Source organism: Choloepus didactylus, chromosome 21 (assembly GCF_015220235.1).
Source record: "Choloepus didactylus isolate mChoDid1 chromosome 21, mChoDid1.pri, whole genome shotgun sequence".
NCBI classification, from domain to species: domain Eukaryota; kingdom Metazoa; phylum Chordata; class Mammalia; order Pilosa; family Megalonychidae; genus Choloepus; species Choloepus didactylus.
This window is the reverse complement of record NC_051327.1, coordinates 40461676-40484960: the sequence shown is the minus strand read 5'-3', so window position 1 is coordinate 40484960 and position 23285 is coordinate 40461676. Positions and strand designations below refer to the sequence as shown.

The window sequence follows — 23285 nt, the reverse complement described above, 5'->3', positions numbered from 1 at the left end:
ATTTTTTGTTTTTTGGCTGGAGTTGTATTTACTTTATAGATCAACTTAGGAAACTTCCTGTCCATAAACATAATTCATCTCCATCAACGTAGTTAGAGAGACTTCCTCTGACAGTAATGGAAAGTAACTAATTTAAAACATATCTAAACATTTTTAGTAATTCTTTAAAACTCTTAGAAAAGGAAGCATTTTATTAAATAATTGTCTGCCTAAATGAACACATAAATACACAAATACATGGCAGACATGTGGCAGTATTACACAGGTTAAAAAAAAAAAATCATGTCTTGATTTCAAACCAGTTTTGTCTCCCACAAAACATTAGGCAAGCTGCTTATCTTCTCTCTTGCTCATTCTCTTTATATGATAACTAGAACATACCTTCCTCATGGGGTGTCATGAGGATTAAATACTGTAATGTGTGTAAAGTGTCAAGAGACAAGCAATCTGTCACAGCAAGGCCGTGAGTGGATGATACTGTTAGTTAAGAGCAGCTACCTTCACTCACCTACAGGGAGAACAGAAAGGATACTCAGTGTGTTTGGTTCCCCAGGGGCTTTGAGTGGCGCAACCGATAGATAGCCTTGAATCATTTGCCTGACAAAATTGGTAAAGGTTAATGTTACCAAGCAGGCTACTACACTGTGCTTCTGACAGGCAAGCTGGAATCACTGGAGGACACAGTTGACAGCCAATTCATTTTGCTGATTCATCCATTAGAGGGGTGGCTTTGAGCCAGAGCTTGGCTTCTAGATTAAAGGCAGAGAGCTGCAAAGCTGCTGGAACTTGAAGGAATGCTGGTAAATTATTGCCATGTGAAGGCCAGCAGTGAAAAGAGGATGGTTATTTGTTTCCCTTTTTAAGTGATCCTAATTCCACATGTGCTGAGATAAACTCTCTCACCATGGTTAGGGAGGTGTTTGTAACATTTGTCCATGGCACTGAAAGCTAGATTATTAGAAATAATGAGATACCACTAAATAGATATCTTGGCTCCTTTATAACCCTATCATGCCCTTTGCTTTCATGGGGAATTGACCCAAACCTACACTCACTCAGTAAAACAAATTAAACAGGATTATTGCAGACGTCATCATCCTTTTTGGGCATGCTTGCAAAATAAAACTACCGTATTAAAAGATAAAATTTAAAAGAGGAAAATTCAGGAAACATTCATTTACCAACAATCAATAAAATATAGTGATGGTAGAATCTATGGATTCTCATTATATGTCACATTGATAGATTAACATTTTAGTTGATAGTTTCAAACTTACAGGGAAATCAGTGCTATGTAAACTAAATACCTAGCAGAGTCCCTGTGACAAACAGACTCAGTAAGTAATGGTGAGATGAAAGAATGATGGATGTTGTTTGTTGGATATGTAAATTGTTGGGTGGGTGGATAAATGAATGAAATGAAAAGAAAAACAGAAATGTGACACTTCAAAAGCAGGAAAAGTGATGGTCCTAAGGAGTAAGTTTTTCAAGAAAGTGTCCTGTTTCTGTGGTTCTTTGATGTGAGTGTTGGTCACTAGCACATCTCCAGAACTGACTGCTTTCACTGTTAGTCTCCTTGTCAGTGAGTCAGAGCATGCTGTTTTGAGCTCAGATTTCAGTAACTTACTCTACTTTGGGAGACTGTATAATAAGAAAGTTCTTTAATATGTTGAGGGGTTTTTTCCCCCATTTTTTTTTTAACCCAGTTTAACTTTAGTGAATATTAAAAAAGCACCGCAAACTTCTTATTAAAATTGTATTTTTTTAAGATGTGGAGTTTTTTTTTCTGATTGTTGGTTTCGTTTTTTAGTGTGACTAAGTATTTAAGATGTGGCATTCTGTAAACCCGTGTCGGGCTGAGAAGTTTTAGACAAATCTGGTCCGCTTGGCGTGAAAATTAAAAACCATTGGGTGTCAGATACGTGAAGCAGCTGCTTTTCATAGTGTCTTTTCCTCTGCCTTCAAGGTCGATGATACAGCACATTCCCTTGTCCAGCTCTGGGGTGTTCTAAGACTCTGTTCTTTAGCACTTGTTGCATTCTGCTATTCATTCATTCACTTAATATTTATTGACATCTACTCTGTACCAAGGACTCTATTAGGTGCTGGTATACAGGCTCTGTCTCTGTTGTCATGGTGCTTTTACAGCTACCCAGATACCAAGACTGCCCCTTACACCCGGCCAGGCTCTTCCTGTCTCACTGCCAGTATGGGTAATAACTCTTGGCAGTGATAGCAGGCTAGGAGAGTATCCTTCTGTTAGTCCGCACTCCCACGCTACCAGCGTGTTCCATCCGCCAGCCTCAGGAGGAGGCAACATGGGATTAGACCCATCTGACCTGGCCTTAGTCTAAAGCATTAACACGAAGGAAATAAGTTCCAGCTTTCAAGTACCCTTGCCAGCCAGAGGTACGTTACAGAGAATTAGCAGTCTTGAATCAAAGCCCTTTTTTTAAAAAACAGTTTTATTGAGATACAGTCACATACCATATAATCCATCCAAAGTGTATAATCAGTGGCTTTTAGTATATTCACAGAGTTGTGCGCTCATCACCACAGTCAATTTTAGAACATTTTCATTACTCTAAAAAGAAAAACTCCATATCCCTCAGCAGTCACCACTCGGTCCCTCTATCCCAGTTAGGTCTTTGTTTTTAGCTCCTTTTTCTTTTTTAATGTAAGCATTTAGGGCTATAAATTTCCCTTGTAGCACTGCCTTCACTGCATCCCGAAGGTTTTTTGGTTTTTTTTTTTCTTTAGATGCAATTCTGTTGAAATATATTCACATACAATACAGTCATCCAAAGTGTAAACAATTGTGCACAGTATCATCATATAGTTATGCATTCATCACCACAATTTTTGAACATTTTCATTACTCCAAAAAATAAAAATAAGAATAAAAATAAAAGTAAAAAAGAATACCCAAAACATCCCATACCCCTTCACTCCCCGTCCCCATTTTTCTATTCATTTGTCCATACACTGGGTAAAGGGAGTGTGAGCCATAAGGTTTTCACACTCACACGATCACACTATATAAGCTATATAGTTATACACTTGTCTTCAAGAATCAAGGATACTGGACTGCAATTCATACAGTTTCAGATGTTTCCTTCTAGCTATTCTAATAAGCTAAAAACTAAAAAGGGATATCTATGTAGCACATAAGAATAACTTCCAGAATGATCTCTCGACTCCATTTGAAATCTCTCAGCCCCTGAAACTTTATTTTGTTTCATTTCTCTTCCCTCTCTCCTTTGGTCAAGAAAGCTTTGTCAATCCCATGATGCTAGCTCCAGGTTCATCCCTGGGAGTCAAGTCCTGCATTGCCAAGGAGATTTATACCCCTGGGCGTCATGTCCCATATAGAGAGGAGGGCAGTGAGTTCACCTGCCGAGTTGGCAAAGCTGTTTTTAAAAGCAGAGAAAGAGGCATATCTCAAGAATTGACGAGCTACTTTGAATTTGCAGAGTCCGAAGTGAGGTGCAGAGTGGCAAGAAGGGCTCTGGCATTCGGGTTGGAATAACCTGATTCTGCATCCTAGCACAGCCACTCATCAGCGGTGCGGCCTAGGGAAAATCACCAGATCTCTGTGACCCTGCCTGCTCAACAGTAAAAACAGTTCCTCCCTTGCCAAGTGTATTGTGAAGATTAGACACAATGTATGTAAAACACTGGGCACATAGCCCAACATGTAGTAGAACTTCATTATTTGACATGGTTATCCCCACTGTCATTATTGCTATTATTGTCATTTTTATCTTTAAGAATAAAATAAGTGAGGGTTTAGTGTTTTCCCTTGATGGTTTTGTTTATTTTCATTTTCTTAATCTGAATATGAACAGTGTTCAAACAGTAATGTTAGCTGCAAATACTTGGAAAATTGTTGCTAATATTCTACTTACGCTATTATGATTCTTTACAGTTTACAAAGCACATTCACACTGTATGGGAGACTGGAGCTATGAGTTTTCTCCAGATAAGGAGACTCAGACTTGGAGAGTTTGTGGGACATGCCCAGGGTCCCCTGGCTTCTAAGCAGCAGAGTCGGGTTGGAGCCCAGACCTGAACCCAGGGCTCCCTTGATTGACTCAGGCTACCTTTCAAAGAGTGGCCTCTTTGGGATTAGACCAGACTCTTATAAGGTATCTTTCTTTTCCTCGTAGCTGTCAATACCAGCAGATATGCAGAAAGCTATCGGATCCAGACCTATGCTGAATATGTGGGAAAAAAACTTGAGGAGAAGCAGATCAAGAGAAAGTGGACAGAAGATAGTTGGAAGGAGGTTGAGAGCAAGCGATTAAATACTCAGTGCATATCCTATGCAGTGCAGAATCACTATTACCGCTCCAATAGGTAAGAGTTCTCAGCTGTTGATTTAAAGGGGCAGAGATGTTCTAGCAGTAGTTTTTCATGTTGATTCTTAAAGGATTGTAAGTAATAAATCTGACTTTGGGGAAGGACTTTTCTAAGTTTTCACATAATTTTGTGTAATTCCAGAAGTGACTAGTACCTTATTTTTGGAGAATGCTTTCTAGACCACAGCTGTTTCAGTTAACTGTCACAACCCTCTCAAAGCAGACAGAAGTGTCTTATTCCCATTTTAGGGATGAGGAAACGGAGGCTGTGACTTGCCCACAAATTCATATAGTTAACATACAATAAAATGCACAAATCTGAAACATTCGGTTCAATGAGTTTTAGCACTCATATAAACCCAAGTAACCACCACCAAAATACAATGCAAAACCTTTCCATCTCCTTCAGAAGTATCTTTGTGCCCCTTTTCAATCAACCCCAAAACCTCACTGCCCTAAGCTACCGTTTCTAATCTCAATCATTATAGGTCAGTTCTGCCTATTCTTGAAATTTATGAAAAATGGTATCATATGGTATTGTGTTTTGCTTCTTTCACCTAACATGCTTTTGAAGTCCATCTTGTTACTGTGGGTATCAGTAGTTCATTATCTTTTATTGTCGAGTAGTATTCCATTGTATGAATATACAACATTTACTTTACCCATTCTTTTGTATACTTGGGTTGTTTCCGGTTTGGGACTATTGTAAATAAGGCTTCTTTGAACATTCTTGTAAGAAATATTTGGGGGAGAATACATTTTTATTTCTCTTGCATAAATACATAGAAGTAGAATTGTTGGTTTTTAGGATATGTGTATATTTAACTTTATAAGAACAACCAAACAGTTCTCCAGAGTGGAATGCACCATTTTATACTCTACCAGGATTCTGTGAGATTCCAGTTGTGCCGCAACCTTGCCAACATTTAGTGGTGTCAAATTTTTTTTTTAATTTTAGCCATTCTAGAGGATATGAGATGGTTTCTCATTATGGTTTTATTTTACATTTTTCTGATGACTAGTGATGTTGACCACCTTTTTATATGCTTGTTGACCATTCATATATTCTTCTTTTGAGATGTTTAAGTCTCTTGCCCATTTTATAATGGAGTTGTTTGTCTTTTTAATATTGATTTGTGGGAGTTCTTTATTCTGCATATAAGTTCTTTGTCAGATATATGTGCAGAAAATACATTTTTTGAGTCTGTGGCTTGGCTATTCATTTTCTTAATGATAGCTCTTGAGCAGATATTTCTAATTTTGATGAAGTCTAATTTGAATTTTTTTCTTTTTTGATTAGTGGGTTGCCTTTTTGTCCTGTCCACAATATCTTTGTCTACCCTAAGGTTGCAAAGATTTTCTCATACATTTTCTGCTAGAAGGTTTATAGTTTTAGCTTTTACATTTAGGTCAGTACATATAGTTCATATATGGAATGAGACAGGGTCAGGGTTTAGCTCTTTCTGTGTGGATATCTAATTGTTCCAGCAGTGTTTGTTAAAATACCTCATTGGATTGACTTGGCACCTTTGTAAAAAATAAATTGACCATCTATCTATGTGTAGGTCTGTTTCTGCACTCTTCTGTTCAGCTCATTTATATGTCTGTTTTTATCCCAAAATCACACTGTCTTATTCCTGTGAGTTTATAGTAAGTCTTAAAATCAAATCACATAAACCCTCCAACATTATTCTATTTTAAGTATATTTTTGTTCACCCTTTTATTGGCAATCTCTGTCTTTGTCATTAAAGTTTCTTATAAAGACAGAATATGGTTGGGTCTTGCTCCCCCCTCTCCCCTCCCCATTCTAACAATCCCTGCCTTTTGTATTTAATCTAATTACTGATACACATAGCTTTGTCTCCTATCTTGGTATTTGTTTTCTGTTTGTTCTGCATCCCCTTTTCCCTCTTTTTCTGCCGCCTTTTGGGTGAATTTTATAATATTTAATATTTTATAAAGTTTTATTGGAACAAAGCCATGCCCATTCATTTACCTATTTTCTATGGCTGTTTTCACATTATACCAGCAAAGTTGAGCAGTTGCAATAGAGCAAAACCCCAAAATGTTTACTATCTGTCCCTTTACAGAAGGAGGTTTGCTGATCCTTGCACTTTCCAAATATGGTTAGCCACTAGCCACATGTGGCTCTTGAGCACTTGAAATTTGGCTAGTCTGATTGAGACATTTTGTTAGTTTATAATACACACCAGATTTTGAAGAACGTAAACTACCTCAATTGTAACTGTTTACATGTTGATTACATGTTGAAATGATAATATTTTGGCTATATTGAATTAAATAAAATATTATTACAATTAATTTCTCCTGTTTCTTTTTACTTTTTTTAATGGTGGCTGCCATAAAATTTAAAATTAGTTAACTGGCTCTATTCTGTTTCTATTGTCCAGGCACTGCTCTTGAGATTACAGTATATATGTTTCATGAATCACAGCCTGTCTTCAAATAAAAATTATACTACTACAGGAACAGTGTAAGACTCCTACAGTACTGTATTTCCATTCACCCTCCCCCATACTTTGTGATCTTTCACCTTGTGTTTTACCTCTAAATGTGCTATAGACCCATAATACATTAACCATTGTTGCTTTCCCCTCTTCTGTCTCTCTCTTTTTTACCTTTAAACAGGATACTCTTTAAAGAAAATAAAGGACTAAAGTGTAAGGGAAATGGCATAGTTATAAACATAAAAGTTCAAGCATCCATAATTATAAAGGTACAATTAAGATTTGGGGGGGGGTCTCTTACAGTTGAGAGGAAGACAGCTGCAGCTGCACTTATATTAGCCCTAGGTAATTGGCTAAGACCTTGGTAGAGCTGGTCAAACAGTTGAGCTTGTACTGTTGACTGACAGTGCTGATAGAGTTGGCTATCCCTTTCTTTTGTTGTTTGCATTGGTGTTGTGATAACGTGCTTTTTTTTTTTTTTTTTTTTTTCCCCTACAATAGACTCAGTGTCCAAAATACTCAGGGGCTTTATAGTTGACAGCTGACAAAAAGATAGTGTTTATTAAGGGCCAGGGAAACTGGACTGGACATAAATTTGCCAAAAAGGGGAGAAGGCGATTTGGTTTGGTGGTGTAAGATCTCAGTAAATAGAGGTTAGCATGGTATTTGGAGAATCCTCCTCTACTATGAATGCTACAGCATGTAAAAGCCCACAAATAGTTATTTAGTCCCTAGAAATAAACCTTGATGCCTACAGCATTCCAAAAAGGAGATGTTATTACTATTCCCATTTTATTAATGGTGTTATATAATTAAAGGAAATAGTTTTCCAAAGCTAGTTTGTCCTTATAGAGGACAAATCCCTTTGGTTAGTCTCTTAATTCTACCCTTTCTTTTCTTTGAGACTAATATTTCAGCCCTCCTTGACAGTTGAGTAACTCCTGCAAATTCCTGCTTATGTAGAAAATGCTAAAGCATATATCAAAGCTATGGTTTTTGGATTCACATAATTTTCATCTGAAGTTAGTGATTTCTGAAAGTAACTGAATGAGCACATTACATTAGGAAATGGAGAGAATGCCCTTTAGAGAGAAAGAATTCTGATTAACCAGATGACGGTATTCCAGAACCCACTGCTTTTTCAGACTGATTACTCATTTATTCAGTAACTGGGCCCTATGGAGCAAATGTTTTCTCTCTTCCTACTGAACCATGCCCTGGAGACGATCGAAGCCACAGAGCAGGAAAACTGACTTACCAGGCAGCTGTAAGACATGGATTCTATTCTAGGCCTTGCCTCCACTAGCACCTTGGAAAAGTCTTCATTCACTCTTCCTTCAGTAAATGTCTGTCAAGAGTCCAGATCTGCTTTCTCATCTAAAACAAGACTTTTGGGTGGAAAGAATGCTGAAGTCCTTTCTAGTTCTTAAATTCCAAATGTTTTTACATTGTACACGTGTTTGGGCATGAGGCAGAAACTGAGGCAAGCTCTTTAGACCTTTTGATAGCAAGCAATAATCTCTTCTCAACCTGAGATTTAGACTCTTGAAAATCCCTTTAGTCGGAGAATTCTTAGTTGAGGAACAAAAGGAAAAAATAAGATTGGGTATGTTGCAAGTGAGCCCTTATTACGCTAAAATTATGAAGATTGCACACCAAATAAAGAAATCATTGACCTCACTTTTTATATACTAGAATGTTTTAAAAGCTCCTTCACATGGTTTCAAAAAGATGGTTAGAAATTCACTCTGTGGCAGAAGAAGTACATAGTAAGCCCTTTTTCTCCTCTGTGTCTTGGTCCTGTTTCGTACTCAGTGCTTTCCTGCTTCTGTGACTTGGAGTGGTGGCCTCTCCCTCTCCTCCTGCCCACCTGTCTCAGAATGAGCAAGCATTAGAGCCCCTCCTTCTCTAGTGGCAGCTCTCTCCCTCCCCGCAGATGAGGAATGCAGCTGTGAGCTTTGTGTTGACCACCCCTTGTTTCTGTTCTCTTGCCCCTATTTCATTGCAGAAATCTCCACTCTGCTCTCCTGCCTCTTCTGTTCCCAGACCTCAGCTGCCTTTTTCTGGGGAAATTTCCTGTTGTTTAGTGATTGCTTGCTTATGGGTTCTATAGCTTAGGAACAGAATTTCCAACTGTGTCTTTAATCTTGACCAAATTACATTTCTACAATTTGCATATCTCTTGGGATAGACCATTACCTTTTGGAAAAGACTATAGAAGTTATCTAGTCTAGCTGCCTCACGGACTCCCTTGTTTTTAGATAGAGTAAATGATGGCAAAGTCAGGGTAGATCTTGTGGGTTAAGTATATTTTACAGAGAAAAAAAGCAAAGTGGAGAAAAGTACATATAGTCCATTACCATTTATGTAATAAAGGTGGAGTGTGTGTGTGTGTGTGTGTGTGTGTGTGTGTGTGTGTGTGTGTGTGTAGTTCTTTATTTTTTTAAATGGAAGTATATACTAAAAACTAATTAAACTGGTCACCATGGGAGAGGGCACAGGGAGAGAAACTAGATTTTCCCAAAAATGCGTTGTTTGGTAGATTTTATTTTGGAACCACATAAATGTCTTACATAATTAGAAAACAAAATTAAAATTTTAAAAACAGCAATCTGCTGTTTTTGTTTGTTTAGCATGATGTCTTGGAAATCACTCTTATCCTTTTGTTAAAATGTGTTTCTTTACACTGCAAATTGTTTACGTAGAACTGGAGGGAATCCGGAGCAAAATAACTTGGTAGTGAAAGGAATGGGAAATGTTGAATGTGTTCAGCCCAGAGCAGAAGTAGCATAGGACTTACCTTACAGGGAAAGGGCATTAAGAACTTTGGTCAAGATTGTTAAAAGCCAGTGTGAGAAGAGTAATGGTTCTTTCCTCACAGAGGACCGAGGAAGAACCCCAAGGGGCTTAGGGGGCACCCTTAGCCTGTAGCAGCCCAGTTGCTGGTGCACAGGCAGGTGAGGTGCCCTGCCCCAGATCAGAGCTCTTCCTCTTGCCCTGCTGCTTCTCCCCTCCTATTTGCTGATTTGGGCTGAGTCTAAGTATCTGTCAAGAAATTCTGCTAATTTCAGACTGAAAAAGTGGTAGAGACCTTTCACACCTGTTCTAAATGATATTTTGTTTTAAGAATAAGGAAAAATTTACCATGGCTCTTCACTCAGTCCTCCCTCTTACTCTGCTTCTCTCCACCTTAACAGTTGTACTATTAAAAGAAAGGACCCAGTTTACTCTAAGGACTCTATTATGAAATTAAAAAAAAAAAAAAAAAAGAACCCAGCACAAAACTAGAGTCTGATAAATCTAAAATGCAAAATTTTAAATTATGCAGTTATTAATAAAATGGAAAGATTAACCAGGAAAATTGTTTTTACCATGGAATGTCCCTAAGACAGAAAACCCAGGAGCTTTTAAATCAAGATGTAGTAGAACTCTTAACAAATATCACTTCCATCCCATTTGTCCAATCAGGTGTCCAGAAAAAGATAAAGTGATGTGGCTTGTCTCCTTCCTTTGATTTCTCTTGGGCCGGGTAGATCAGGGCACCACTGCTTTCTTACAGAGGAAATATTTTAGCATGATTTGAGAAAATAATAAAACGAAATGCAAGCAGCTTGGAGTGAACCTTTCTATAGTAGGATTTGACTTGAGGCCTTTCTCATGATGGTTAGGGATTGGGTAGAATGCTAACAATAGACCTAAAATACTTTAAAAACTATAAACAAAATTATGAATTCTTATCAAGAAAAATAATTGATATATTCATAATTTTCCACTACTGCTTATTTTATGACATGATTTATTAAAATGCTTTTGTATATGTAAAACTTCTCAAGATAAAATGTGAGCAGCACATAAATTGGTTGGGATATGCTACTCTAAGATCTGACCTGTCTTTTCTCACCCATTGTATGGGCAGTAGAACATCTGGCAACCAGATGGATTGATTTTTAGATGCAAGTCTGCTTTAACCAAGTTAGAGTTTATAGAAAGTGTCAACTATAAAAGCAGAAAAATTGTATTTATTAAAAATTATTTATATGTGTATTTATGAAAACAATCTCTTAAAACTTCTGTAGTTGACTTTTTTTTTTCAAAATCTGCTAACTATTGACACAAATTGCCCTCTGCACACATAGGTGCTATGGAGGTGAATTGCTATTTTTTCCCACATCTGTTAACTAAATGAAAAACAAGTTCCCTGTTTAACCTGCCCAAATCATGTGTAGTTAGGATTACTCCTGTATTAGTTGTAGTGATTTTAGCTGAATTAAAGTATGAAATGTGTAAATCCTGTATTTTAATTGCCAAGTGTGAAAATCCTGGGCAGCTCTTTTTTGATCCTTTATGCTTTTAAAAAATTCTGCAAGTACATTGCAAGCCAGCAGAAGCTGCAGCGTGAGAGAACAGCCATGGCCCACTTTGGTTTTTGTTTTGTTAGGGGAGGTCAGGTGTCAGGATGAAGGATGACTGCTGTAGCCCCAAACCACATTTGTCATCATACTGGTAGGTGGTACCATGCTTAAATGCTTGCTGCAGATTCCCTTTGTCCATTCATGAATCTCAGAAGCAAAGGTTTCATTTCCTTTGCAGAAGCCAAATGCTTGTCAGAAGGGAACATTCTAAAGCCCTTCTATACTCCGTTTCCCAAAATGCAAAAGAATTAAAATCTGTGTATTTCCTCAATTATGGAATAAAGTAGTGGATAAATGGGTAAATACTGTACAATTTCTGTATATTTGAAGTTTTCATTATAGAATGGGAAAAAAATCTTAACTATCTTTTAGAAAACTTGTATATGTTCCCAGTAGAGTAGGGTTGTTGGGTAGTTCTTGGTTATCTGCAGCTTCCACATGTCTGAGTTAGGAAACGGTGTCTAGCTGATCATTTACCCTCCCACCGGTGAAGCTTCTGGAATACTTCCCTCCTTACCATCCCAGCCATCAGAAGCATGCTGTATAACCTATTCTGCCTGCTTGTGCCTGCGTTCTACTCTTCCTTCTCTCCTTCCCTCCACCTATCCTGATGTTTTTCAAAGATTTGAACCACTGTCACCAAAGACCACATGATCTATAAACTGGACTTTAAACAAATTGAAACTTCTCCTTTTCTGAAATAATTCCATTCCTCTGCCCCATAATACTTATGTCCCTCCTCAGGTTGAAGGAGCCAGAATGGTCATCATCCCAAATCCCTCAAGATTGAGGAATGAACAAAATCAAGAGGGGGTTGTAACCACTGACTACAGCACATTTATTGTTACCGTAGATTTTAATCTTGTGTAAGCCAAGTGATTTGTAACATCGCTATAAAAAAAAAAAAACGTAAAAAAACCTTCTTCTTTTCAAAATACACTGTTAAGAGAATGAAAAGAAAAGCCAAAGACCACAAGAATATATTTTCATAGCATATATCTGATAAAGGACTTGTATCTAGAATATGGGAAGAACTTTCAGGACTCAACAATAAGAAAACAGCCAACCCAACTTAAAAATCAGGCAAAAGATTTGAACAGACACATTACCCAAGGAAGAAATATGGATGGCAAGCACATGAAAAAATGCTCAATACCATTAATTATTAGGGAAATCCAAATTAAAACCACAATGAGATACCACTCATGCCTATTAAAATAGTTAACATGAAAAAGACCGACAGTATCAAGTGTTGGTGAGAATGTGGAGGAACTGGAACTCTCATACATTGCCAGAAGAATGTAAAATGGTGCAGTCACTTTGGAAAACAGTCTAGAGGTGATCTAGTCCTTCCTAGAAGTGGAGAAGTGGAGACTCAGAGAAACGGTTTTACTCAAGGTCACAGAGCCAGTTATAACAGAGCTGATTCCAGAGCCAGGGTCTACACACTTAAAATAAACAGCCAAGCAACTTACTATTGTTATAATGATTTTCACATGTTAAGTAAATCTTTGTGTAGTCCTTGACATTTTTTTTACTTTAAAATATTTTTCAATGAAATACGTGAACATTGTTTTAAAAAGCCAAACAATACAAAAGAGTGTATAATGAAAAGTAGCAGTCTCCTGCTGTCCCTATCCTGTCCTTCAGAGGCAACCACTTTCAACTCTAAGATCTTTCTTTTGGTATTTATGTTATATTTGCAAATAATGTATTTTCTGCTACTTCTTGCCTTGCAAATATGATAGTTGCAAATGGTTAAGGATTTAGCTCTATTACACCCACCTGTGCCATTTTCCCCTCCCTCCCATCTTCCTTAAAATAATGAAATCCCAATTTTTGGTGAAGTCAGTACTGAGGGTATGCTTTCTTGTTATTGTTTTGACTGCACATTAAAACTACCTGGAGAGCTTTTAAAAACAGTGCCGATATTTACCCACTCCACTTAAATCTTTGGGAGTAAGGCCTGGGTATCAGTGATTTTTAAAATTTCCTTAGTTTTGATAGTTTAAGAAAGACCTATGTAAATGTCCACTGGTGAGCCAAGTGACAGATTGACAGATTGATTGGGTTCCCTTTTTTGTACATTTTATTGATTGTCTTGGTGAAAGTAACAGCTTTGTTTTTCATTTGCTCAATAATCTGTGTACCTAAGTGTACCTGTTTCTAGTTCCCGGATTTTCCAACATCCTTTCAATATACGTGTTCCCACAGTGAAAACTATTGTGTGATCTATCCATTTCCACTTTTTTCTCATGGAGCCCTCTCTCTCCCTTCTCCTGTGTGGACTTCCTAGGCTAGCTGTGCACCTGTCAGCATAGGATGTCCCTTTTCCTGCATCATGATAGGGTGGAGCCCTTGTTTCATGGATCCCTAGTAGTCTTTCTGAACTACTCCTTTATTTTGCTGGGAGACATTCTCTGGTGGCTTCTTGAAAACAGGCAATGGGAGATGAATTTTTTAGACCTGCATATCTAAAAATAATCTTTATTCTGTTTTCATACGTGGTAGTTTGGGCATAGAATTATAAACTGAAAATTATTTTAATTTAAAATGTTGAAGGCATTGCTTCTTGCCTTTTTTTAACATCTTTATTGAGATATAATTGTCATGCCGTCAATTACACATTTAAAATATATAATTTGAAAAGTTTTGACATATGTGTACATCCATGAAACCATCACCACAATCAAGACATGAAAACCTATCAATGACCCCCAAAAGTTTGCTCATGTCCCTTTGTAATCTCTTCCATCCCCCCAGTCCCAGGCATTCACTGATCTGCTTTCTGTAACTATAGATTAGTTTGTATTTCCTTGAGTTTTATATAGATGGGACATATGGTATGTACTCTTTTTGGGGGTCTTGTTTCCTTCATTCGACATAATTATTTTTAGATTCAGTCATGTTGTATATATCAATACCTCATTCCTTTTCCTTCCTGAATAGTATTCTAGTATATGGATTTACCACAAATTGTTCACCATTAAACCTGTTGATGGACATTGGGTTCTTTCCAAACTGGGATTATTGAAAATAAAGCTGCTCTGAATATTCATATATAGGTCTTTTTATGAAATATATTTTATTTTCCTTTTTCCTTGGGTAAATACTTAGTTAAGAGTAGAGGGAATGGATCATATGGTAGGTGTATGTTTAATTTCTTAAGAAATTGCTAGACTGTTTTCCAAAGTGACTGTACCATTTTACATTCTTCTTGCAATGTATGAGAGTTCCAGTTCCTCCACACTCTCACCAACACTCGATACTGTCGGTCTTTTTCATGTTAACTATTTTAATAGGCATGAGTGGTATCTCATTGTGGTTTTAATTTGCATTTCTGTAATGATTAATGGTGTTGAGCATTTTTTCATGGGTAATGTGTCTGTTCAAATCTTTTGCCTGATTTTTAAGTTGGGTTGGCTGTTTTCTTATTGTTGAGTCTTGAAAGTTCTTTCTATATTCTAGATACAAGTCCTTTATCAGATATATGCTATGAAAATGTATTCTTGTGGTCTTTGGCTTTTCTTTTCGTTCTCTTAACAGTGTATTTTGAAAAGCAGAAGACTTCTTGTTTTTTGTGTTTTTTTGTGTTTTTGTATGTTTTTTTTTTTATATATATAGCAACGTTACAAATCACTTGGCTTACACAATATTAAAATCTATGATAACAATAAATGTGCTGTAGTCAGTGGTTACAACCCCCTCTTGATTTTGTTCATTCCTCATTCTTGAGGGATTTGGGATGATGACCATTCTAGCTCCTTCAACCTGAGGAGGGACATAAGTATTATGGGGCAGAGGAATGGAATTATTTCAGAAAAGCAGAAGTTTTTAATTTGTTTAAAGTCCAATTTATAGATCATGCTTGTAGTGTCATATCTTAAGAAGCTTTGCGAGCCAGAGGGTCACAGATTTTCTCCTGTGTTTTTTCTAAAAGTTTTATAGTTTACATTTAGGCATATGATCCATTTTGAGGTTTTTTTATTTTAATGCAATTTTATTGAGATATAGTCACAGCATAAAAACCATCCAAAGTATACATACAATCAATGGCTCACAGTATCATCACATAGTTGTTCATACATCACCACAATCGATTTTAGAACATTTTCATTACCCCAGAAAAGAAATAAAAAGAAAAAAGAAAACCCAAAGCATCCCTTACCCCTTATCCCACACCCCCATTTTGAGTTTTTGTTTTGCTTTTTGCTAGTATAAAGAAATACCATTAATTTTTGTATTTTGACCTTGTATCCATGGACCTCACTAAATTCACTTATTCTAGTAACTTTTTTTGTAGATTCTTTGGTATTTTCTGTTTAGGCAATCGTATCATCTACAGATAAGGCAATTTTATTTCTCCCTCCCCCATCTGTACAAATTTTATTTCTTTCTTTTGCCTTAGGGTTGAATAGAAATGATGAGGGCTGGCATCTTTGTCTTGGGAAAGCATTCAGTCTCTCACCCTTGAGTATGAGGATTCAGCTTCTTTACAGATTGATCTTCTAGTTTGCAATTTAGGGAAGAGAAGCCTGATGACTGCAGGTACTCTGGGTACTGATTGGCAGAAGGAAGCAGGAGGTTTTACTTCGCAGTGTGCAGTGGACGGCTACACCCCACTCCTTTAGCCAGTCTTCATCACCTCACTCCCACTCTCCACCTGTTCTGGTTGCCTGGCTACCCAGCAGATGTGCAGTGGGTTGGCTTAGACAATGGGAATTTATTGGCTCAAGAGTTTTGAGGCTAGGAGAAGTCCAAAATCAAGGCGTCATCAAGGTGATGCTTTCTCCCAGAAGACTTTAGCATTCTGGGGCTGACCACCTGCAATCCTTGGTCCTTGGCTTTTCTGTCACGTGGTAATGCTCATGGCGACGCCTTTCCTTTCTCTTCCGGGTTCTGTTGACTTTCAGCTTCTCACTGCTCTCCCCAGCTCTCTTTCTGTGACCTTCAGGAATAGGAGTAAGAACCATCCTGATTCAGCTGGATCACTCCTTAACTTAAGTAACCCCTGAAAGGTCCTATTTTACAGTGGGTTCAGACCCACAGAAACAGATTAAGAACATGTTTTTCTGGCGTACATGACTCCAGCCCACTACACTACCACAGTCCTTGATGTCAGTGAGTCCATGGCCTCCATGAAAGGATCAGCTTCTCCAGAGACTTGGCCTCCTGTCCAGCTCTTGCTGGCATGAGGCAGTGTTGGTCACCTGGCTTCCCAGGACCAGCCTGTCCCCTTGGATAGGGCCCCAGACCTTATCACCTCCTGTCTCAGGAACCTGATGCCTGTTATTTGCTGAGACTTCGCAGGACTCTCTGGGATGAATCAGCCTTTTACAGAACACTTGGATTTCTGTTTATTCCTCTATGCAAAGTTCTTTAGCACTCTTTTCCTACTTTTCATCCCCAGATCAATTATCTCCAAACTAAGCTGACATCCCTTATCTTCCAATTCCCCTCGCCTGTTCTCTTTTCTTTTGCAGGTGTTATCCTCCCCTTTCTGTTGGTTTAGTGGGCTTGAGGAGAGAGCAGAGATAAATGTGTGTTCAATCTGCCATGTTTAGCTTCTTGGAAATTTTTTAAAAGAGCTTATTTCAGAAATAGTTGGGCTTTGGAGGAGGAGGTGTCCCCTATACCTTCATTACATTACTGATTTGATTAGTAAATCATTTCATCAGAGTCAGGTGAATTTCAGTGCAAAAATAAATTTCACTCTCACCTCTGAAAAATTTCATGTTCTGAATACTACTCCAACTAATTGTTTTGTTGTGTGTAAATTCGTAATTTAGAAATTGGTATTAGAGAAGCATCTTTCGTATTTGTCATCAGTTGAACTATGTTGAATTACAGTGCATTAACAATAGGGGATGTTTAAAATCTTCAAACTACTCTTGTGAAAGTATTTCTAATTGAATGTCATTGGCTTTTTGTAACCTTGAATCAAATTTTCTGTCACTTAGGTCCATCCCATATTTATAAATAATCTTTATGCTTTGAACTGAGCTCACACACAACACACCTTCTTTTGTCTCTCTGTCTCTGTCACTATCTCTCACACACACCCTCATTCCACAAGAGATATCCTTTATTACTGGGTAGCTATCATATAGACTTGCTTAATGTAAATTTTACTTTTCAAATTAAAAATACTTTATCAGAAGTAAGATTCACAGTCTCTCTCGTTGAGCTCTGAGGGATTGGCTTCTGGGCCAAGCGTGCTGCTCGCCGTCCTCCCCCATCCACCCGGATCATGCTCTAGAACACAGGCACAGTCCTGATCCAGGACTTTGAATTCGGTGTGAGAGTTGGTGAATACAATAAAAAGGCATTTTTCTAGCTCCCATTTACCCAGATTTTCTCAGTTTATTTTACTGTGTGAGATAATTTGCAAAGTAGGGCATTCCTTCTTTCCTTTAGCTACGTCTCCTAGGAAATGTGTTTTTATCAAGACATACTAGGAAGTTGACTATACATTGGAATGTAATCCATGTTCATATATCTAATTCAGGAGGAAATAAACAATTCGGCATTTGCCTTACTGTTTTTTGGGAGGTGGGGGTGGGGGTGTACCATTCATTTATTTCATCCTTTCAGCAAACCTTGACTGCCAGTGCTGAGTCTACTGTGGTCAACACGGAGTTTACAATCCTGCTGCTGGAATATACCTTCTGGTGGGAGAGAGAGATGAGAAACAAGTAAAGAAATAAGAAGCACATGCAGAGATACATAGTAGGTGGAAAAGAAGACAGAGTAGAGGGGTGAACGCTACAGGGTAATGGCCTCCTTGGGTTCCTCGGGGGTTGGGGAAAGCCTTTCTGAGGGGTCCCTTTTCAGTTGGGACCTGAACAATGGGGAGAAGTGGTCCTGAGAAGATCGGAGGGAGGAGGCCATGAAGCAGTTCCAACAGCACTGGATTTCGAGCGGAATTTCACATCCTCCTGATCATCACATGACCTGGGAGAAGTCACTTATTCTGAAGATGAGGCTTCTTGTCTGTAAAATGAGAAAGAAAACACTTGTTTATCTTTGATTGGCCATATACAAGTAGGAAATAAGAAAACTTTGTCAACTGGGCAGCCCTTTAAAATGAGAGGTGGCTATTATTTTATCTAGCAGCATGAACCTCCCAGCCAACTAAAGGAACTAATCTTCCTTTAAAGCTTACCATAAAACTATAGTGATTAAGATTGTGTGGTGCTGGCATAGGGAAAGACAGATCAATGGATCAGAATACAGAGAATACCTTTGTGATCATTTGATTTTCGATAGTATTTCTGTGCAGGAATTCTTTCCTGGCATTTCTAGGGAAATTTGTATGCTTTTCCAAATTCTGAGAAAAATCAGGTAAGGAATCAGAAAAAGGAGGAAAAGTGTTATAATTCTTCTGCAGGAATTACAGTTTAAAATCAACATAGGCATGACTAGTTTGAAGAATTCATTGACATCAAGTATAAAACAAGAGTGGAATCAGTGACACAGGGAATCAAAAATTGAAGTCAGTATTTCCATAACTGGGACAGGGGCACACGCAAGAAAAGGGGTCACAGTCAAATTAGTCAGTTTACTTGTCACCGGTGCCATATTTTGAGTGTGTTCATTCCTGCCTGTTACTAATGAGCCATTCTTTTTTTTTAACATTTGAACGTGTGAACTTTATTTATATTAGTTAGAAAACTTGATGTGAGTTGTAATGTGTAATATTAGATTTTAAAAACTGATTCAATAAAAACCATAGAATAAAATGGAGAAGGAAGAAGAAAGTTCTTGAAGATGGGAAGTGGACAGCAGTAGGTTCACGCAGGTTTGTTTAGACATGAAGACTATTCATTACTGTGTAAAATGAACTTCATTTTTAATGCAATTGTATTGAGATATATTCACATAACCATACCATCCTTCAAAGTGTACAATCAGTTGTTCATAGTATCATCATATAGTTGTGCATTCATCACCAACAATCAATCTTTGAACATTTTCATTACTCCAAAAAATAAAATAAAAATTAAAATAGAAAAGAGCATCCAAAACATTCTATTCCCCTCCTCCCCCCAATGTTCATTTACTTATTTTTAACATTCATTGTTTTTTTTAACAGTATTAAAAATTTTAAAAACAAACATTAAAAAAAACATTTCAAATAAAACCAAAACAAAGGAATAAGAAAAAACAAATAACCTAAAATAACTACATTGCTTCCAACATGTTCCTACCCTACCCCAAGAACATAAACAAACTACAGCCCAACAAAGGAATAAGAAAAACAAATGACCTAAAAGAACTACATTTCTGCGAACTTGTTCCTACCGTACCCCCTAGAAATTAACAAACCATAGTCGTACCTGAGCATTCCCATAACAGTAAGTCTACCCTCCATAACTTAGCTGTTCTTATTAGATTGTTGTTCCCCCTTCACTATTTGCGGTCTCTCACTAGGTCCCCTACATTCTACAATATAAACCATTTATTTTACACTTTACACAGAGTTCACATTAGTGGTAACATACAGTGTCTCTCTTTTTGTGTCTGGCTTATTTTGCTCAGCATCATGTCTTCAAGGTTCATCCATATTGTCATATGTTTCACGACCTCATTCCTTCTTACCGACACGTAGTATTCCATCGTGTGTATGTACCACATTTTGTTTATCCACTCATCTGTTGAAGGACATTTGGATTGTTTCTATCTCGTGGCAATTGTGAATAATGCTACTGTGAACACCGGTGTCCAAATGTCTGTCTGTGTCACTGCTTGCAGGTCTTCCAGGTATCCAAGAAGTGAAATTGCTGGATTGAAGGGTAGCTCAATATCTAGTTGTCTAAGGAACCACCAGACTGTCTTCCACAGTGGCTGTACCATTTAATGAACCATTCTTAAAAATAAAATGCAATTAATGTTTATACATATTAATATACTTTATACGAATCATATGAGTCTTGTTCTAAGAAATATGTTTTGGAAACAAAATAAGTCCTTAAGTTGGCAGTTTTGAAATATGATTCTGTGTAGTGTGTTAACCTTGCTGTAGGGTATTTGAATGTTATGTTGTTTGAATACAATTCAGTCATGTTCACTGGTGGTTTTCCAGCATTTGAATATTTGCTATAGGCTACAGTTCTTTGTAATACTTTGACAGAAGAAATAGAGAAGATGTGGCTATTGTTGTGGAATACTTGGGAACAGAATTAGAAGCTGATTAAAATTTGTTCTAGGAAAGGTAGGATCATGTTCAGCAGCAAAACCAAAATGGGAAAGCAGACAAAATACTTTCATCACAAAACAAGGAAATGAGCTTGTATGAAGCAACATGTAGTCTTAACACCCGACTTGAATTTGCTTTGACACACTCTGAACATTTTTTTTTTATTAGAGAAGTTCTGGGTTTATGTCAAAAATCATGCATACGGTACAGGGTTCCCAGATACCACACAATTAGTAACACCTTGCATTGGTGTGGTACATTTGTTACAATTCATGAAAGTACATTATTATAATTCTCTTAACTGTAGTTCATGGTTTAACTTACGGTTCACTCTCTGTGTTTTGGAGTTCCGTGGATTTCTTTTTTTAATTTTTATTCTTGTAATATGCATACAACCTAAAATTTCCCTCTTTTAACCACAATTACATCATTCATTGCTGCTAATTACATTCGCAGTGTTGTGCTGCCATCACCACCATCCATTATCAAAACTTTTCCATCACCCCAAATAGAAACTGTGTGTTTTAAGCCTGAACTCTGTTCCCTGCCTCTACCCCATCCGCTGGTAATCTAAATTCTAGATTCTCACTTTGAGTTGACTTTTTCTTATTATTTCCTATCAGTGAGATCATACGATATTTGTCCTTTTGTGTATGACTTATCTCACTCAACATGATGTCTTCGAAGTTCATCCATGTTGTCACATGTATCAGAACTTCATTCCTTTTTATTTCTGAATAATGTTCCATTATGTGTATAGATCACATTTTATTTATCCATTCATCTGTTGATGGACACTTGGGTTACTTCTGTCTTTTGACAGTTGTGAATAGTGCCACTGTGAGCATTGTTGTGCAAATATCTATTCGAGTCCCTGCTTTCAGTTCTTTTGGGGTATATATCCAGAAGTCGGATTGTTGGGTCATATGATAATTCTGTATTTAACTTCCCGAGGAACTGCCAAACTGTCTTCCACAGTGACTGTACCATTTTATATTCCTACCAACAATGAATGAGTGTTCCTGTTTCTCTACATCCTTTCCAACGCTTGTAATTTTCAATTTTTTTTAATAGTAGCCATTCTAGAGGATGCGGAATGGTATCTAATAGTTTCAATTTGCATTTTCCTTATAGCTAATGATGTTGAGCATCTTTTTATGGGCTTTTTGGCCATTTGTATATCTTCTTTGGAGACATGTTTATTCAAATATTTTGCCCATTTTAAAATTGGGTTGTTTGTTTTTCGCTGTAAAGTTGAAGGATTTCTTTATATATCCTGGAGATTAATCTTTTCTCAGATGTGTGGTTTCCAAATATTTTCTTCCATTGTGTAGGTTGTTTTTTTCCTTTCATGATAAAGTCCTTCAAGGAACAGAAGTTTATCTGTTTTTTCTTTTCTTGCTTCTGCTTTGGGTGTAAAGTCTAAGAAACCATTGCCTAACACAGGTCCTGAAGATGCTTCCCACGTTTTCTTCTAGGAGTCTGATAGTTCTAACCCTTTTATTAAGGCCTTGGAGCCATTTTGAGTTGATTTTTGTATATGGGGGAGTGGGGGCGGGGGGCACATCTTTTTTGTGCAAATAGAGATCCAGTTTTCCCAGACAATTTGTTAAAGGACTGTTCTTTCCTAAGAAAGTGGTCTTTGCCCCCTTGTCAAAAATTGGTTGATCATAAATGTGAGGGCAGATTTCTGAACACTGAGTTCTTTTGCATTGGTCCATATGTCTATCCATGCTGTTCTGATTGCTGTGGCTTTGTAATAAGTTTTAGGACTGGGAAGTGAGTCTACTGACTTTGTTCTTTTTCAAGATGGCTTTGGCTATTTGGGTCCATTTACCCTTCCATATAAATTTGGTGATTATCTTTTCCATTTCTGCAAAGAAGGTTGTTGGGATTTTCATTGGGATCACATTGAATCTGTGAACCACTTTGGATAGAACTGACATCTTAGTGATATTTAGTTGTCTAATCCATGAACACAGAACGTCCTTCCATTTATTTAGGCCTTCTTTGATTTCTTTTAGCAATGTTTTATAGTTCTATGTGTACAAATCCTTTACATCCTTGGTTAGATTTATTCCTAGATACTTGATTGTTTCAGTTGGTATTATAAATGGACTTTTTTTCTTGATTTCTTCTTCATAGTGTTCCTTGCTAGTGTATAGAAACACTACTAATTTTGGAATATTTTTTTTTAATCTTCATTTTATTGAGATATATTCACATACCACGCAGTCAGACAAAACAAATCGTACATTCGATTGTTCACAGTACCATTACATAGTTGTACATTCATCACCTAAATCAATCGCTGCTACCTGCATTAGCACACACACAAAAATAACAATAATAATAATTAAAGTGAAAAAGAGCAAATAAAGTAAAAAAGAACACTGAGTACCTTTGTCTGTTTGTTTGTTTGTTTCCTTCCCCTATTTTTCTACTCATCCATCCATAAACTAGACAAAGTGGAGTGTGCCCCTTATGGCTTTCCCAATCCCATTGTCACCCCTCATAAGCTACATTTTTATACAGTTGTCTTCGAGATTCATGGCTTCTGGGTTGTAGTTTGATAGTTTCAGGTATCCACCACCAGCTACCCCAATTCTTTAGAACCTAAAAAGGGTTGTCTAAAGTGTGCGTAAGAGTGCCCACCAGAGTGACCTCTCGGTTCCTTTTGGAATCTCTCTGCTACTGAAGCTTATTTCATTTCCTTTCACATCCCCCTTTTGGTCAAGAAGATGTTCTCCATCCCACACTGCCAGGTCTACATTCCTCCCCGGGAGTCATATTCCACGTTGCCAGGGAGATTCACTCCCCTGGGTGTCTGATCCCACGTAGGGG

The 23285-nt window shown here is 37.4% G+C and overlaps 1 protein-coding gene across 4 annotated transcripts in view; it reads left to right on the top strand.

Moving 5' to 3' along the window:
• The window catches only part of PARN (poly(A)-specific ribonuclease), a 235949-nt gene that overhangs the window by 147473 nt on the left and 65191 nt on the right, over positions 1 to 23285 (top strand). For 3 of the 4 annotated variants that reach the window (XR_005213538.1, XM_037814217.1, XM_037814216.1), the window contains one exon: positions 4170 to 4359. Coding sequence is in view for 3 of the 4 variants with exons in the window: in XM_037814217.1 (XP_037670145.1) it covers positions 4170 to 4359 (190 nt within the window). In the remaining variant the exon portion in view is untranslated. Of the gene's footprint in view, positions 1 to 4169; positions 4360 to 17836; positions 18003 to 23285 lie in introns of those variants that run through there. The other variant, XM_037814218.1, reaches the window with a different exon arrangement.